Source organism: Spodoptera frugiperda, chromosome 16, assembly GCF_023101765.2.
Source record: "Spodoptera frugiperda isolate SF20-4 chromosome 16, AGI-APGP_CSIRO_Sfru_2.0, whole genome shotgun sequence".
Lineage (NCBI taxonomy): Eukaryota > Metazoa > Arthropoda > Insecta > Lepidoptera > Noctuidae > Spodoptera > Spodoptera frugiperda.
Genome location: NC_064227.1, coordinates 5,930,424 through 5,947,514, shown reverse-complemented (window position 1 = coordinate 5,947,514; position 17,091 = coordinate 5,930,424). Strand labels below are relative to the sequence as shown.

Here is a 17,091-nt window from a genome sequence, read left to right as displayed (position 1 = left end):
ATTCATAAACACACACAATTTGACAATTTCCGCAAAGAGACCATTATCTCGTACGAATACGCAAACTTCAGTCAGTCTGATAATTGTTTATACAATCCCACCATTACCATTTTCCTTCGAAATGCCAGTTCTGATATTGATACAAGTAAATATTTTGATCGTGACTCGTTCCCCTTAAACGTTTTGCTTATGAGAGACTATTTTCATATATAGGAATCCTCCCATCAAACCCCGATTACGAAGAAGGGATCATTTCATTTTGAAAACAAACTTTATCTGGCTACGGATAAAGAATAGTTTGCATTGAAGCCTGAAAACGTTACCAATTTCTCTAGCAGCTTTTCTAAAATAAACTTTAGTTTTACTAAGATAGAGTTGACGATACTTTGCTATGGATATTTCATAAAATATTCATCAAAATGTTCTACCAGTTATTCTTATAATCCAAGGTTAGCTCACTATAAAATACCTGCATACATTGTCCATAACACGATTGTTTCTGGGCCAGTTTACACAAGAGCTTCTAAAATAAAGAGTGACGAGGTGATTAAACGGTATGTCCAAACAATCTGATGCAGGTCACGACACTTTATTGGATGAAAGGGAATCACTGCTATTTGTGAAGGAGCGCATCTGGGAGCGATCTTACTCATGTCTGATGATCTAAGAATTGTATGCATGAAATCAGGAGATATTTACGGATTAACAGTCTTGTCTCAGTTCTACTTAGTTCAACGGTTTGAAAAAAATGTAGTTGGAAAATCCTGTTTCATTCTTTGCGCGAAGATTCCCATCTTTCAATTTTTGATCTTTCTACGTGTTTAAAATTTCCAAAATACACATGCATTTTCCTCAATGAGTCACCGTTTGCTGTATACAAATTGAATTATTTCTTCACGGTATCATCCGAAATTTCGGCCAAACACTTGTTTAAAGTACGCAGTGATGACGTTAAATATAAACCGAACACAACAATGCAAATTGATAAATGTGTTTCGACAACAAAAACAAAAAATAAAACACTGTCATTATATCATCGGTTAATTCGTAAGTGAGTCTGAAAGCCATAAGTAAAGATTTATCATCTGCTTGACAGCCTTTTCACAAGACAAACGAGTGAGCAAACAATTCGTCTCAAGAATTAATATTCATCATGCAAGCACAAATATTACATCACCACGGACATTATAGGGTGTGTACGGAACATTTAGGAATGCCTCAAACACTGTTACTCAGGCAAATAGCAAAGACAACAATACTAAAAGAATCTTCTAGTATCTTTTCGAGAACTTTCCATTAGTACGAAATAGTATTCGCTAAATAAAAATAGGTTTTGAAAGCTTCTCTGATGTCGGTTACGTTCATTCATATTTTATTCCATTCAGTGCAGGCATATCAACTTAGTTTAAATGATCGTTCGTTTTTACGTTCCATTCATTGGTTGCTTTATCTGAATGAAGGAATTCGTCTTATCATACTCGTAATACTGCAGTTTCATTGAGTCTGTCGGGTTCTTTGACGTCATTTTGTACACCTGTATGTTTTGCGGTATTTATATTATTATGTCTGTATTTTTTATTGCGTAAAGTAGGTAAAGAGGAAACGTCATTATCAATTTCTCATTTCTCCATCCCAACATAATTGAATACTGCCACATTATGTTACAATGTACATTTTTTCTTGACACTTTCATAAAATAGCATGACTTCGGCCAATTTTACGAAAGTATTTCGCTGTGTATTGTAAAAATGCACATTTTTAACTGCCATGCCGTGTCTGCACTACAAACTAACACGGCGGAATGCCTCACGTCATTCTTAAAATAGCTGTTCACACAACATTAGGTGAAAACAATAACCTCATTGATAAACTAGGAAGTGGTGGCGTGAGTAAATATAATAATGAGGGTTTTAACTTAAAAAATATACACAAACGCTGAATTATTTAGTCATTATGGCAATTTTATCGCTTAATTTAAGGTCAAATGTAGGGAAATGCGTTCATTCTAACTCCTTAGTTATATGTATTGAAATAACACGATATTCTACAGAAGGAATGTGCTCCATCTTACTGAAATAATTAAGAAATTCCATCACAAAACAACTAAATGAAAACATCACAGTCCATTTCCAAACAGAAACTCCTAAAACATAACATCAGTTGTAAAAAAAACAGCTTAAAAACGGATGTCAGTAGCAGAACGGTCACAAACCTTCGCCCCTTACTTTCAAAGTAATGTCCCGAAATAAAAAACAAAAACAAATTCCCTTTTTTTATTTCGTCTCCTGAAGCATAACGCTAAATTTATTTGGCAAATTACGAGATCCAATTCAGTGAACAATTTGAAAAGGGGAGGCTCAAGTTTTATCTTTTGAATATACATAATAACAATTGTTTTGCCATATGCTTATTTTATCAGAAGAGTGAACATTTTTCGCTGTTGCTAACTTATTTTCGGTACTTATCAATTCGTTTGTGAATGGTAGTAAATAAAACTAATAAGTTGACGGTGATATTTCTAGTGTCTTTTAGTAGATGTAGTTGTTATCCTACTAAAGTTGTCAATGCGTACTTCCCTGAATCAAACAACGACCTTAACTATATAATTAGCCCAAATTCCATCATGAATCATTTCCTACATCACATCCCGACAAGGAAATCAATGATTCAACCGAATCCCCAAACAATTGAACCTAATCTCGTCTCGAAATTGATTAATAAGTAATAACTAAATGTATTCGAAACCCATATTCAAGCTGAATTAAAATTTCCATCGCTCGATTCGTTAGGATCTCCCCTTAAGGACTATAAATATTCATAGAAGGACGAACCCCGTCAGCGAGTATTTCGCAAGGAGGAACGGCCACGTAATAAATTCACAAGTTTAGCCTGATAAGGAAGGTACACGGATTGAAAAATGTTCTCGTAAAATTCGCGGATTATGAGCCTTATCACGGACGTATAACTGGGAGGATGTCTGATACTACTATCTCGGGACGAGTACAGATTTAGTACACAATCATAAATGTACGCAAACACTCCGCCGCGTGTGAGTCAATTCTCTCGTTTCCCATATGCCAATCACTAAAAACCTCTTAAGCATAAACAAAATATTTATTTTTTATTTATACAACACATCTCATAGAGAACATCGTAAAAGTTATAAGTAGTTCGGACTCGTAGTAACATCGGTTAGTATATTTATGTAGTACACCAATGTTACTGAGGTCGATGCTCCATACCAAACTAATACACAATCAATCAATCAGATTGATGTACATGCGTTTGTGATTGATAATATGATTGACAGAAACCGAAAATGGAAAATCAACCACGAAAAGGAACTAATTCCAAGATTCCGTTTTAAAATATTAAAAGCAAGTTTCCAAACCCAGTTTATTTTGCTCAAATACGACGAAAAAGCGAAGTAAATGAATGGAGCCGGTGTAAAGAAGGCTTGTTGACTTAACTAAAATGAAGAAAGCTTTGAGAACTCTCATATTTTAGCCCGAGACTATATTTCTATCCGGCAACATGAATATTTAGCAACTATGCAATCTTCGGTGGAGTTTCTGCGATGAAGACATCAAATTATTTTCAAGATCTTTTTTTACAAAGAAAAGGAAAGCGTAGTTGCTTCATTAACATGTAATCCTTACTGGATTGTTTCTTTTTGTTAATGAATGCTAACTCCATTGCTTTTTTGTTCCGCGAGGCAACGTAATGATGGCCGGCTTCCTTTCCGCCGACATGGAGCTTCCGTTTGTTTAAATTTATTTTGTTACATTCTAAGTAGAATTTATGTACTATTTATTTTTATTACGTACTTTAGGATTTTGTTAATGTTATTTATTGAGTGTTAACGGTTTTCGTGGAAGGTGTTTCAGTTTTGTTTGGCGAATTTAGAGCTCTAATTAAATTATTGAATTCATTCGATAGGGTGTCTAGTTTCAATCAGGGTGTGAGTCCAAAATTATCGAGACTAATACTAAAAAGCATAACTGGTAATAAAAAATCTTGTTTTCCCAATCAACAGTTTCATTGTACAGTATAAATTTTATTACAGGCGTAGCGTGGGTAGTTTGTACGCTATCACAAGCCCGTTCATGCTCATCCAATATGAATCGTAAGGAATACGTCGCTTTTATACCGCCATTCCAAACTTCGCTTTACGATATTTTTCACCCAAACGAAAATAGATCTTACCGAAACGTTTCAGAGCACAAATTATATTTTTTTATTGTAATTGGGTATTGGTATTTACAGCAGCTCAAATATTTCGTCGTAATTTTACAAATATCACATCACATCATTCAATAAAAGAAATTCGAAGAAGTAAAATCAAAAGAATTCATTTCAATTATTTCAATTATAGAGTAGATACAACTTGAGTTCTCAAGGAGGCTGTCAGCTACAAATAAAGTTGAAGGTAGTTAAATCAATCGATTCTACTCGAATCGATAGGTATCGAGAGGTCTTAGAATCGAGACATGAATCGAAATATTCAACGTTTCGTAGTAGACGGAGACTTCAAACGTATTAGAAGATCTTTAAGTGTTTGTTTATGTAATTAAAGAAACAGATGTTTTTGTTCGACATGTTTTCTTAGTTCTAAACATGTTTTGTCATTGGGTTTTTCTTGTATCGGTTTAAACAGTAACTAGGCGATAAAAACTGGGAGACGTCATTGAATAAAAATGAAATTAACCTTCAGGTTTTAAGATTAGATTTAATGGATGTATGGGTTGACCGTAATGTCTAGAGACGTAAGTGAACTGTTGTTTCTTATATTCTTAACTTTTTTTTGTAACTAAAGTTTCTATAGCAATGTATTTTTCTTGTCTCCAGGTCTTAGCGGTTCGAAAGCCGACCTGCAGCACAGGCGCGAAGTGTTCGGCTCGAACCTGATCCCACCAAAGCCCCCCAAGACTTTCCTCACGTTAGTCTGGGAGGCCCTGCAAGATGTGACCCTCATTATTCTGGAGGTTGCTGCTGTAGTCTCCTTAGGGTTGAGTTTCTACAAACCGTCAGATGACCCAGCTGATGTTGGTAAGTTTTATCATGGTTTTAATGTGTCTTTATCAAGCCCTAGATTGTCAGCCATAGGTCCCTCAAATTCAGTTGCAAAATCATAATTGGTACCATTAAATTCTCTATACGCTGACTCATAATTGTATGGAGTAAATCGATTAATTCTTTCTCAGTGTCACGCAATAATAACCCTTATTTCATAGACGGTTAAAATAGTTTAAGAGTAACAACAAATTACCACATACAGTTCTGAGTCGGAAGCAATATATTGTATTGATCTTGTATAAAGTATACGTATGTCCAATTTGTGTAACATATCCAGTCCCCATAAAGTCATTGCCGTAACTGTTACCATAAGATACCATGGAAAGGTTACTATCGATCGCGAACCATGTGCTCGATCTGAATTATTCAGAGCCCGGTTTTTGCCCGTCTTTTTAACGCGTGTGCCACATGCAAACTCTTTAGTTCAATACAATGTTATATACTTTTGATGTTGTCAATGTGTGTATATAAAGAGCTTTGCAAAAGCTTCCAGTTAGCGATAGTTCAATAAGTAGGTCTTTTATAGGAAAAATGCTTTATGTAATTGGCGATGTTCTCAAAATTCATCCCACTAAAAAGGTTTATTATTTCGCTCTTAGCTCCATGATTTATTTTAGGTAATGTAGATAGATGTCTAGGTACTATATGGACGTAGAAATTATATATAGACTTAATGAATACTTTCATGCATAAGTACTATTAGAAAAACCTAAGGTAATGTATATTAATTTATGTATTTTTTCTTTTCAATAACAATATGGAACATTAGACGATCCTGGTAAGATTATGTGATTACAGTACGCGATTGTTCGTTGTTAGAGCTATGTAGGTACTCGAGTACAATTGGCGAATAGTATACCTTTATTCTGGGTGCACACTGGGCCTATGAAAGGTGGTTTTCTAACGTATGCACCCAGCTGAACAAAAAACCCTTCACATGACAAGTTTGCAACTAAATCGATACGCTACTGTTTCTAAATGTCTGTGTTCGGATATTTTATTTATCGTTCTATACCATGGTTTAATATTTAATCATCTAGTGCTGATATACAAATTCTTGTTTCCAAAATTGGCCAAGTTTTATCCAAAAATGTTCTTAAATAATTGTTTTAACGAGACGAAATATCAGCACTATGTAATAAATTGGCACTAAATACGTTTGCATCTTGATCATTTCGATCTTTTCCTAAATTTTGAACCGCATTTACTAGTCGAAATTAACCACGGAAACGTCGGAATTGTTAAATAAAACCCGACTTTAAAAGAAATACTCGTATTCCCAGTTATCTGCTGGTTTCGACTACGAAATGCAGTTTTTCATCTAAAATACAATTCCGACCTTGAAATGGTCGATGATATAGACCATGGTAATGGGGCATGTAATTGATTTAGTTGCGCACATCTTGAGTACCACAATGTAGTTGCACTTTAATAACCCTGTCCAACCCTGTAGGTTTGTCTGTCTGCTTGCTAGTTTGTGTAACCTCTGGTCTTTCTACCAAATCTATATAAAATACCAAACCATTTAAAAAAGAACCTACTTCATTCGAAGATAAAATAAAAATTCGCTCAACGAAATACATTTCACGTAAGTCCACAATCAAATGATGATAATGAAGTTACGATTTCAGCTGCAGATAACTGCTGCTATGAAAGCCTACGTGAATTCAATGAACTGAAATGAATCTACATAATCACAGAGAGGCTTGTCCAATCCAATTCGAATATGGACATATTCCAGCAGAATTTTAACGTGTTACGTCCCAAATTTGCAATTTTAAAGTATTGATTTGTTTGACAAAGGCTTTAAAATCATTTCTGTCATTCTGAGAAGCCTCTTTCATCTCCGATCAAGTTATAACATTGAGATTTTGAAAATGTCCACGAATTAAGCCTTTTGATATTTTATGCAATAATCCTTTGGAAATTCTCTAACTTGTAACCTATTTATAGTTTCTCTATAATCATTTACTAATACGTTATCATCACCCGTATCAACAACAGATTCTAATACACGAAAATCATTACTTTTAACGTCAAGATCTTCAAAATCTATTTCACTATCAATATGCATGTAATCTTCAGGAATAGTTAGTTTGCCGGCCAAAGGAGGTCGTAGTATTACCATCTCATCAATTAGTCCAATGAATACCGCCTCTATTAAATTAAATGCCTCGCCATTATTGAATCTGTATGCCACCTGATACGGGTCATGACACCTTCCTTCTCTTTCACTCTCTTCCTCCTCTCTATCTCTGTCTCTCTCTAGTTGTTGCATTACCGTTGTAGTGATGTTCCTCAATGGTGTTTGTCTATGAAATGTTTAAAGGACGTCTCGTTTCTTTGTTTAGTGAATGGTAATATATGTTGTTATCATTGTTCTTTGGAAAATATTTAACGAAAATTTTAATAAACAAGATATTCGTTGTTATTTTATATTATTGACGAAAATATATTAGTATAACCGCTTTGCTGAATTATCCTAGCATTGTTTTATGTGGTTTTTAATCACAATTGTTCTGTTGCTGAAAGAGATAGCTTTGTTTTATATGCTCTATCTCTCTCAAGCATTCAACAATTGTGGTTTATGCACATTACATATACGCCCTGCTGTATGCCTTAATATAGTCTATAATATACAAAGCAAGCAATATCACCAAATTATTTATACTTATGTCTAGAAAAAACGCTTTTATACTAGATACAAAAAGAAATACACATTATGTATAACAATTGAGCTTATTGCTTGCTTCAGCCCTTCAGGTTGAGAATATAGAGTCAGCACTCACAATATACATATGTATATGTGACGTCAACAATATATGTTTTTGCACAGTCAAAAGCTATTAAAGCTGGTAATCTCAAAGGCTTTGTGAGTAAATAACTATAGCATTATCTAATAAGGAAATAATCACTTCTTTACCAATTGGCACTAATTTTTCTGATGGGTAAAATTAAAAAAAAGAACATTAAAATCAATAACTTCTTCCTATTGGATGTTTATAAGTCATGAGAGACTGTGATAGGTGAGTATATTAAGAATTGACCGTTAAAATTCGAAATTTCAGTGTTGCTATATTTAAAACTTATAAATTAGCTAAAAAATTGGTAATTTATTAAACTTCAACATCCTAAATTGGTGTTACTGTGATTTAAAAAAAACACGTTTAACTAAGCATTCTAAATTTTATCAAAAATAAACCTTAAATATGTCATGAAAATGCTATACTATTTAGGTAATTGGTAATTTTGTTACCACAATTTACATGAAATATTAATACATTATTACCATTTTATTTTGCTTATCACATAATTCTGTGGTATGGTTAGTGGTAAAGCAATTTCATGGCCAACCAATCCTTCTTAATTCTTCTAGAACAATATTAGAACCACGTGTGTCATGTTAAACAATCAACTGCACACCCCTGATATCCATTTTATCTTTAGACTTTATTTCCTTAGCGACAAAGCTTACTTTCCATCAGAGATTGGCCCAACTACAAACATTTGAAATCAACCAATAGAATTGCTTTATTTTTAAATGCATTCTATCTTTGACTAGTGTGAAAGAGACGAGGATATAACGTCTTCTAATTTTAAAATAAAGCAATGCTTTTTGTTGATAGTATAAGAATATCTCTGATGTGAAAGTAGCTCAATAGAATTTTTGGTAGTACATTTTATAAAGACCTATATTTGTTTGTATATCTGTCTGTATATATAAAATGTTATCTAATATGAAATATGTAAATGTTTCCAGCTCATCTCGACGAAGAGGAAGGTCATTATCAATGGATCGAAGGTCTGGCGATTTTAATATCAGTCATAGTCGTCGTTATAGTTACTGCGTTCAACGATTACACGAAAGAAAGGCAATTCAGGTGTGTATTGGAACTTTTTATAAACTTAATAATGTATTAAAAATATTTTCTAAGAAGAATACATATCAGATAGTTATATGGATACTTGCCTCGTTTCCTTACCCAAAGAAATGTTCTATAACTCATTTCAGTTTTGAAAAGTAAAATTGAATGTGTTACTTAAGCAACTTACTATTGCCATTAAATAAGAGAAAAGAAGAATATCAAAGCAGTTATAAAACTACTTGGTTTTCATCAAGTGCTAAACTTGATGTAGGTACAGTTCAATTCCTACATCAGTACCCTTAGTTGATTTATTCGAGTCGACTAATCAGAGCGCCGAACGCGCTCTGTTTTCGATTATTTTAAACGTTAAGCAAACTCATACTAAGGGTATACAGATAAAAAATCGATTTAAATGATCTTATAACTAGAATATCATAAAATGTGTTTAAAGAAATTAGATCTATCAAAACCTTTGACCTAATTCTAACAAGATCCCAATCTCAATTCCAGAGGGCTTCAATCTCGGATAGAAGGGGAACACAAGTTCGCGGTGATCCGAGGCAGCGAGGTCAGACAGGTCCCAATCAGCGAGATAGTATGTGGCGATATATGTCAGATAAAGTACGGTGATCTGCTGCCCGCTGACGGTATACTGCTTCAGAGTAACGACTTGAAGGTAAGGCTTGACTTGTGATTAGTTGTTGGAGTTTAAAAAATAGTCGTCTTATTGGCAAGTCTTTGTTGAATGCTACTAAAAGCCTCAACGCTAATAGGTATGATGACGGGTAATGAAAATTAAAAATCTATTTAGTTCATCAGTTAAGTAATGAAAAATAGTTGCCTTATATGTATACGTTTTTGATAAGTCTTTGTTGAATGCTGCTAAAACCCTCAACGCTAATAGGTATGACGACGGGGTATAAATATTCAAAATCTATCTATTAGTTCATCAGTTAGGTACTGAAAAAAATATTAGACACGAATCCTTATTTTTCTTTTTGTTAACTAAAATAATAATACTCAGATAAAACGATAACCAAATACGTCATTTCTACGTAGAAAACGTACTTAGAAGTGACGCGATATAAGACGGACATTTAAATAAAAATTAGTCATCTATTCTATATTCCTATTCGCTTACTTTGACTTTTAAAAAGAGCCTCATTTGTACAGCTGAGACAAACATACTTTAAACTCACACCTTCATTCATAAAGAATAGAATGGAACTAGAAAAAAGTACAATTACTGTGAAAAGACTCACCTAGTATGAGTTATGGTAACCTAAATGATTCGCGAACGTTACTTATTGCTGCGTTAGAGCCTAATAACCAAAATACTGATAATACATGTATATCAACCTGACCTATCCCTTTATCAATAAACAAACTATAATATCTCTAGGAACACCTGATCGTAACTGATCAGTTGACCAAAATACCATGACATTAAACCAACATATACATTACTCCCTATAAAATCCTATAATCGATTAAACAAATACAATCAGATGTTTGAAAATCTTTAACTTAAGTCAATAATATAGTCACATTACAGAGAACTTATTACAGTAACTCTATCGACACGTTTAAGACGTTCGGTGCTCTGATTGGCCCTCTCCAATTACCTAACCAATCAGAAGACTAGACGTGGTAACATTTAAACTTAAAAAAAACTCGCACTAGGCCCTCAGTTCGAGTAAATATAAGCACACAGGTAGTAATATCTAATTTGTAACAGTATCGACAGTGTGCGTCAATTGATAACTGAATGCCTTACTGATCAAACACTGATAGCGCGTTATTAGGTTATCAGTAACCAGTGTTATATATAAAAACGTGAATGTAGTGGGAAAAAAAAATGCAAATGTTTACCTATTTTTTGCCGTTTTTATGGTCAGTTTTTTCCCAATATACAATACTTTACTCATATTCTGCAGTAATTTATAGTAAAAGAATTTACCATTCCTATCCTACCAAAGTCTGCTCTGACTAATATTTGTATCTAAAATCAATGGTAAAGTAATATAAAAACTGAAATGTCATCTTTCGTCTTTGCTTATCAAAAACCTCAATGAAACGGTTGATGACAGAATATAAAACCGTGTCCTCAACGTTAATAAATAATTTACATACTAAATTTCATCAAAATTTCCTACAAAATTAACAAGATCCATCAAAAACTTTTATCTCAGAACTCATAATCAAATAAATTACTGTCGAAACTTGCATACCAAGATATACAACTACTTAGAAAGTCACATAATTGTTCAATTTGCGTCATTACAAAGCCAAGATTGTGTCGATAAAACCCTTAATAGATATACCAAGTTGTTTGAGATAAGAAACAAACTGAATGCCGCATTTTTTGTCTTATATTTTAATATTTAATTTGTATGTTTAGTTAAGAATTATGTTGTATTACTGGATTTTATGATAGCTGTGTTTGATGGTCATGTTTGATTACTCGTGATTTTCCTTGTGTTACATAATGGCCATTTTTTAGTCAAGATGGTTGATAATAGGCTCTGAAATAGGTTATTAGTCCCTGGTCCTAATGGGCTTCTTTGGGGTGAAATTAAAGGCTAGTCCACTCCACTTTTTCTATAGAAATCCTTCAGTATTGTACTTTACGTTACAGGTTGATGAATCGTCGCTCACTGGTGAATCGGACCATGTCAAAAAGGGTGAATCGTTTGATCCCATGGTGCTATCCGGTACACACGTCATGGAAGGTAGGTTTTCCACCATGTCATAGAAAATATATTATTTTAAACCCTAAAACAGTTTTGCGCATGAGCAAATTATTAGCGCAAGTTTGCCCAAGTACTTATAAAATGTACTGTATAAATCAAATTAGCAGACTTTTTACACAGGAAAAGTGAATATCTAGCAACGAATTTACACACAGGTACCATGTTAAACTGGCGTTATATAGAATCTTCATTTCATGGTGCATAACTTCATATCGTTTTGATTCATTTTCCAGGCTCCGGCAAAATGCTGGTAACAGCGGTCGGTGTAAACTCCCAAGCTGGTATCATCTTCACGCTCCTCGGCGCTGCTGTAGACAAGCAGGAGAAGGAAATCAAGCAAATGAAGAAAGGTCAGTAACCTTGTGATGTGTCCGCTAACGTAGCATAGTGATGTCCCCTTAGTTTTGTACCTCCTTTCTGATGAACCGGTGATGGTCATGTAATGTCCGTGTGATGTGCAATGGTTAAGGTTATTTTTGTTCAATGTCCAAAAAGTTTAATGTTTTATCATAAAAATGTTAAGCTTTCTATCATCAGAAAGGTCGTCCTTTAGCGAAAATCCCGCAAGATAGTTAGCATTGTTACTCTGCTCATTTAGGTGATTAAACGCTTTCTGCGATTTGCTTTAACAAAAATGTACTTAAAACATGAGACTATAGAGTATGTTTTAGCTTTGCTAAATGAGCATAGTACGCCCCAATGCTTGGTGCATACATTAGTGTAACCAGTGACGTATGACCCCCCTTCCCCCCTTGTCATTGAGCCACCGCACTTAACCTCCCTTTTTGAAGGAGGTAGTAAAAAAATGCAACGAAATTGGGAAAATAATTAAAAGTTTTACTTTACACATCTGGCCAAAATTATTGGTGCATTTTAAATTTTTATGTTTTTTGCCAATTTCGTTTTTTAAAAGTGAGATTATTTTATTTATTGATGACTGAATGATACGGATTGTCATTTTTTTGTCTTGATTTTATTGTCGTTATATACAGTCTTGTTGACGTTGTCTGTCTATGTTATATGTTTTAACTAATAGCCTGAAATGTTTTGTGAGAGCATGACATATTTTTAAAGCAAATATATTTTCATTTGTACGAAATTATTTATTATGTGTACGTTCGATGTTGTTATATTATTATTTCGTCTCAATAAATAAATAATCTCTTTACAAGAATCCTAAAATTATAATTAAAATGATCATAAAAGCATACATTTGTAAATGCAATTTTAGTCGCTACGTTTGAGCTGTTGAGGGTTGAATATAGACCTTATATTGAGAGAGATAAGACTGAAAACATTTCTAGTAACTAGTTTAATTAAGACCTTTATTTCCTCAAACGTTCAAACAGCAATTGACATAAACCCTTTAGATTTAGTGCCACAACCAAACATATAGTGTGATCCGTACAATGACATCCAACTTTTTTTTCTCCACCCCCGACCCCGGCCTGCTGCACGCATCTCCATGTCGCCGATCAACAAAAAAATAAAAAATAAAAAAAAAACATAAATCAAAAACCTAAATCAAAACATACACATTGAATGCATCGTGTATCTGTCGTGTTGACTGCATGATGTATCAAAATATTATCCAATCGTTGTCATTAATGTGTATGCTTATTATATTTTGGATAAAAAACATATATATATCGATGGGATATTGGACAAAAATTGACTCGAGTAGAGGCTAAAAAGCAGCAACGCAAGTCTACGCAACGCAAGAGTTTGACCGGTAAGTAAAATCCTTTGCTATGCCCCGCTTTGAAAACTACCGTACACTGAGGGTCAGAGGAATTTCGCCTTTATTATAATATACGTTATACTCAAAATTGTGGTGATGGTGCTTAGTCTGTAGCTTCGAGCTTAAATGTGGGATGGGTAGATTATTCTGTCCTTTAGTGTACTTCAAACAGGCACTACAAACAATAGAACAAAGTTACTGTAGCATTCTTCCTAGATACAGTATTTTTAATAGATTAAAAACAGTAATATTATACTAATTTTCTCTCGCGATTTTAGTAGGTTTCTTAAATAATAATTATAATTAATTTAAATTAAAAATTTTAACTATAAATCCATTCATTTTCACTTAACAGCATCCTAGTGCATTACTTTTGTAGTAACACTTTAATGTAATTGATTAACTTTTTAATTATAGTGTAATTAAGTATGTTACCTTCTAACTAAGGAGGTAGGTACAATAGTAGATAGACTAAAACTCAGTACACACGCACTGCAAAGTACAATAACAGCAATTAAATCAGTAATTATCTTCTTTTAAGTAGAGACACTTTTTTATTTTTGTTTTTCAAAAAGCAGCCTACAGTCTAAGCTCAGTAAGTTCTCTTTTCTTCGAGAATTTTCCTCCTTTTTTAACAGAAATTAATAATTCAGTTTTTCAGGCTGTTTTAACGTAAAGCTATTTGATTTTTCGAATTGGCACTGTAACTAGAGATTCTGTTACATTCTGGGCTTTACATTGTAAGCGATGATTGCTCAAATATTGCAACGTTGGCTCGCAATCGAGGGGTTATGTACTTTATTCCTGTAGATACAAAGTTCATTTTTAATTACATTAACCTCTGGATAGTGAGTTACGTTTTGGAAAATAGTTATGATTATGAGTACTGGTATTGTTTTATTATGAATTGAATTGTCTTTAGTATTAATATCTTAGTAGTATCGTAGTAGTATTCAATGTTAAGTAACGTAGGTTTAATTTTGTTTCTGACTATAGAGTTAATCAAAGTAATTATTTCAATAGTCTTGACAATATTACAATATCATTTGTGATAATTACAACTCTATCCTAACTTAAAGACTATCAGTATAACATAAAAAGTAGTCTAAATAATAATAATATCTTTATTCACTATCAAAATCCAAACCAGTACACAATCATAACTTAACATATTTGAGCAACCAATCGCTTTACCCAACATAATCTTAACACATGTACTACGCCACACAGGTGACGAAGACGCGACGTTGCCGGCGTCAGGCAACAGCCACGGCGCGAACCACGCGCGACCAGACGACAACCACGTCCCTGCCACCACCGACAAGCCCCCGCCAGAAGCTGGTCATAAAAAGGAGAAGTCCGTTCTGCAAGCCAAGCTCACCAAGTTGGCTATTCAAGTATGTAACTTTTATATGGAATCATCATCATCATCAGCCTGTTGTTTTTTTATGAGACAATGAGACAATCGAGCATACGTATTACCTGATGGTAACAATCGCCGCCGGCCAAGGACACTTGAAAAACCAGAGGCTTTAAAAGTGCGTTGCCGGTCTTTTGGTGGTTAGGAATTTAAGGATTGTTGTTCGGGAATGGGGATGGGGAAGATTGGGAAGGGGGAATTGGGCCTCCGGTAACCTCACTCACACAACGAAACACAACGCAAGCGTTGTTTCGCGTTGTTTCACTGTTCCCGTCCACTCCTGGACATAGGCCTCTCCAATGGCACGCCACTGAGCTCGGTCTTCTTCTCTTATATGGAATACATGTAGTCGTTTTAGGCTATATTTTATAGACTGCCTTGTTTGTCGAGTGGACGTAAGTGCAACTGCAGGACAAGGTGTCTCGGGTTCGATTCTCGGGTCGAGCAAAGTATTACTGGTTTATTTCGGTTTTACAAAAAAATCTCAATATTAGCACGGAGTCTGGAATTGTGTCCGGTATGTGGCAATAGGCTCACCCCCTATTAATAATGCAGTAACTTAAAACAAAAGACAGGATTCCAATGAATTTTGAAATCCTGAAAGAAAATTTTAACCTGTACTACAAAAAAAAATTCGAGTTAAAACCTAGACTAACTTGTAAAACTACAAACATAAACATTTCAAATAAACCATTAACTCCTTCCCCCAACAGATCGGTTACGCCGGCTCCACAATAGCAGTTCTGACGGTGATCATCCTGGTGATAAACTTCTGCGTGCATACGTTCGTGATCGAGCAGAAGCCGTGGAAGGCGACGTACATCAATAACCTGGTGAAGCACCTCATCATCGGTGTCACCGTACTTGTCGTGGCCGTCCCTGAAGGATTGCCGCTCGCCGTTACTCTATCGCTTGCTTACTCTGTCAAGGTATTACACATAACACATTTTGTATGGAGCTTATGTCAAAATACTATCTCTAGTAGGCAAATCTACAGATAGATAGGTTATTGAAACTGGCCGTTAGTGACGGTTGACATTTTGGCAGTCAATTTCTAAGCACTATTTTACTCCCATTCAAGATATGGTAATGTTGTGGTGCGATATTTTCTGGTTTTTATTACTTAATTGCAACATAACATGCATATATGTATAAAGTAAGGTTTCAAATCTTAGTTTCGATGAGCGATTTTGAACAGAACAGATCTTATTGTTGTCATAGTTTTATTTTTACATTTAGATAACTAAATTAACAATGTAGCAGTGATTAAATGAAGGCTAATTACAAGTTTTCACATATACCTATGATATAGTTTGGACTGGATTTTAGATGCCCTGGTTTTTTATACTGCACTTTATAATTCATACATGATAAACAGTTTGATTCATACTCTCCACTAGCTTACAATACCCCGTATTAGCCCACCACTATCCCAACTCTCACATCAAATACTAAAACCCCATTACCGTCCACAGAAAATGATGAAAGACAACAACTTGGTACGTCACTTGGACGCTTGTGAAACGATGGGTAACGCGACCGCAATCTGCTCGGACAAGACAGGAACGCTCACCACGAACCGAATGACAGTCGTCCAGTCATACATCTGCGAGAAACTCTGCAAGGTCACGCCTAACTTCAGGGATATACCGCAAGAGGTCGCCGAAACTATGGTCGAAGGAATATCTGTTAATGCTGCTTTTACGTCCAGAATTATGGTAAGATATTTGTATTTTTATTACTAAATTCTTGTAAACTACCATTTAGGTTTAGCTCAGTATTTTTTTTTCTGTAAATGGTAATTTTAAATTGATGTTTCTAAATCAAAATACCTGTAAGCGCTTTCTGTCAAGAAAAACAATGCAGATGCTAACCTTATACACAATATTTCTACCAAATTGTAAAGAAACTGATCTCCAAGTTTGTTCAGTTTCTTTTGATTAGGATACTCATCTGGCATTCAAATTATCGTATCGACATGTGATCAGTATCTACTAAATCTAGAGTAACTGTCAGAGAATGCCAAATTGGCCATCAATACCACAGAACATATAAAGAGAGTAGAAATGAAATAGTTCCTGATTTGTATCAGAACGCGTGTCGCCGTTTCTCCCACCCTTTAATTTCACTACAAGCAAGAGACCAATGTCTGAGCGGATTACCCCCACAAATAAATAACACACATTTAAATCTCGAATTTGCTATTGGTTGTCACACAAACGCAATGACTGCATT

General features: G+C 34.4%; 1 protein-coding gene across 1 annotated transcript in view; it reads left to right on the top strand.

Annotated features, from left to right (window-relative positions):
• Positions 1–17,091, top strand: part of LOC118280605 (plasma membrane calcium-transporting ATPase 2) — a 64,230-nt gene that overhangs the window by 21,273 nt on the left and 25,866 nt on the right. Inside the window, exons 4-12 of the mRNA XM_050699533.1 lie at positions 4,826–5,049; positions 8,837–8,957; positions 9,453–9,618; positions 11,581–11,674; positions 11,929–12,045; positions 13,380–13,427; positions 14,667–14,833; positions 15,570–15,785; positions 16,332–16,574. Coding sequence (XP_050555490.1) covers positions 4,826–5,049; positions 8,837–8,957; positions 9,453–9,618; positions 11,581–11,674; positions 11,929–12,045; positions 13,380–13,427; positions 14,667–14,833; positions 15,570–15,785; positions 16,332–16,574 — 1,396 coding nt within the window. The remainder of the gene's footprint in view (positions 1–4,825; positions 5,050–8,836; positions 8,958–9,452; positions 9,619–11,580; positions 11,675–11,928; positions 12,046–13,379; positions 13,428–14,666; positions 14,834–15,569; positions 15,786–16,331; positions 16,575–17,091) is intronic.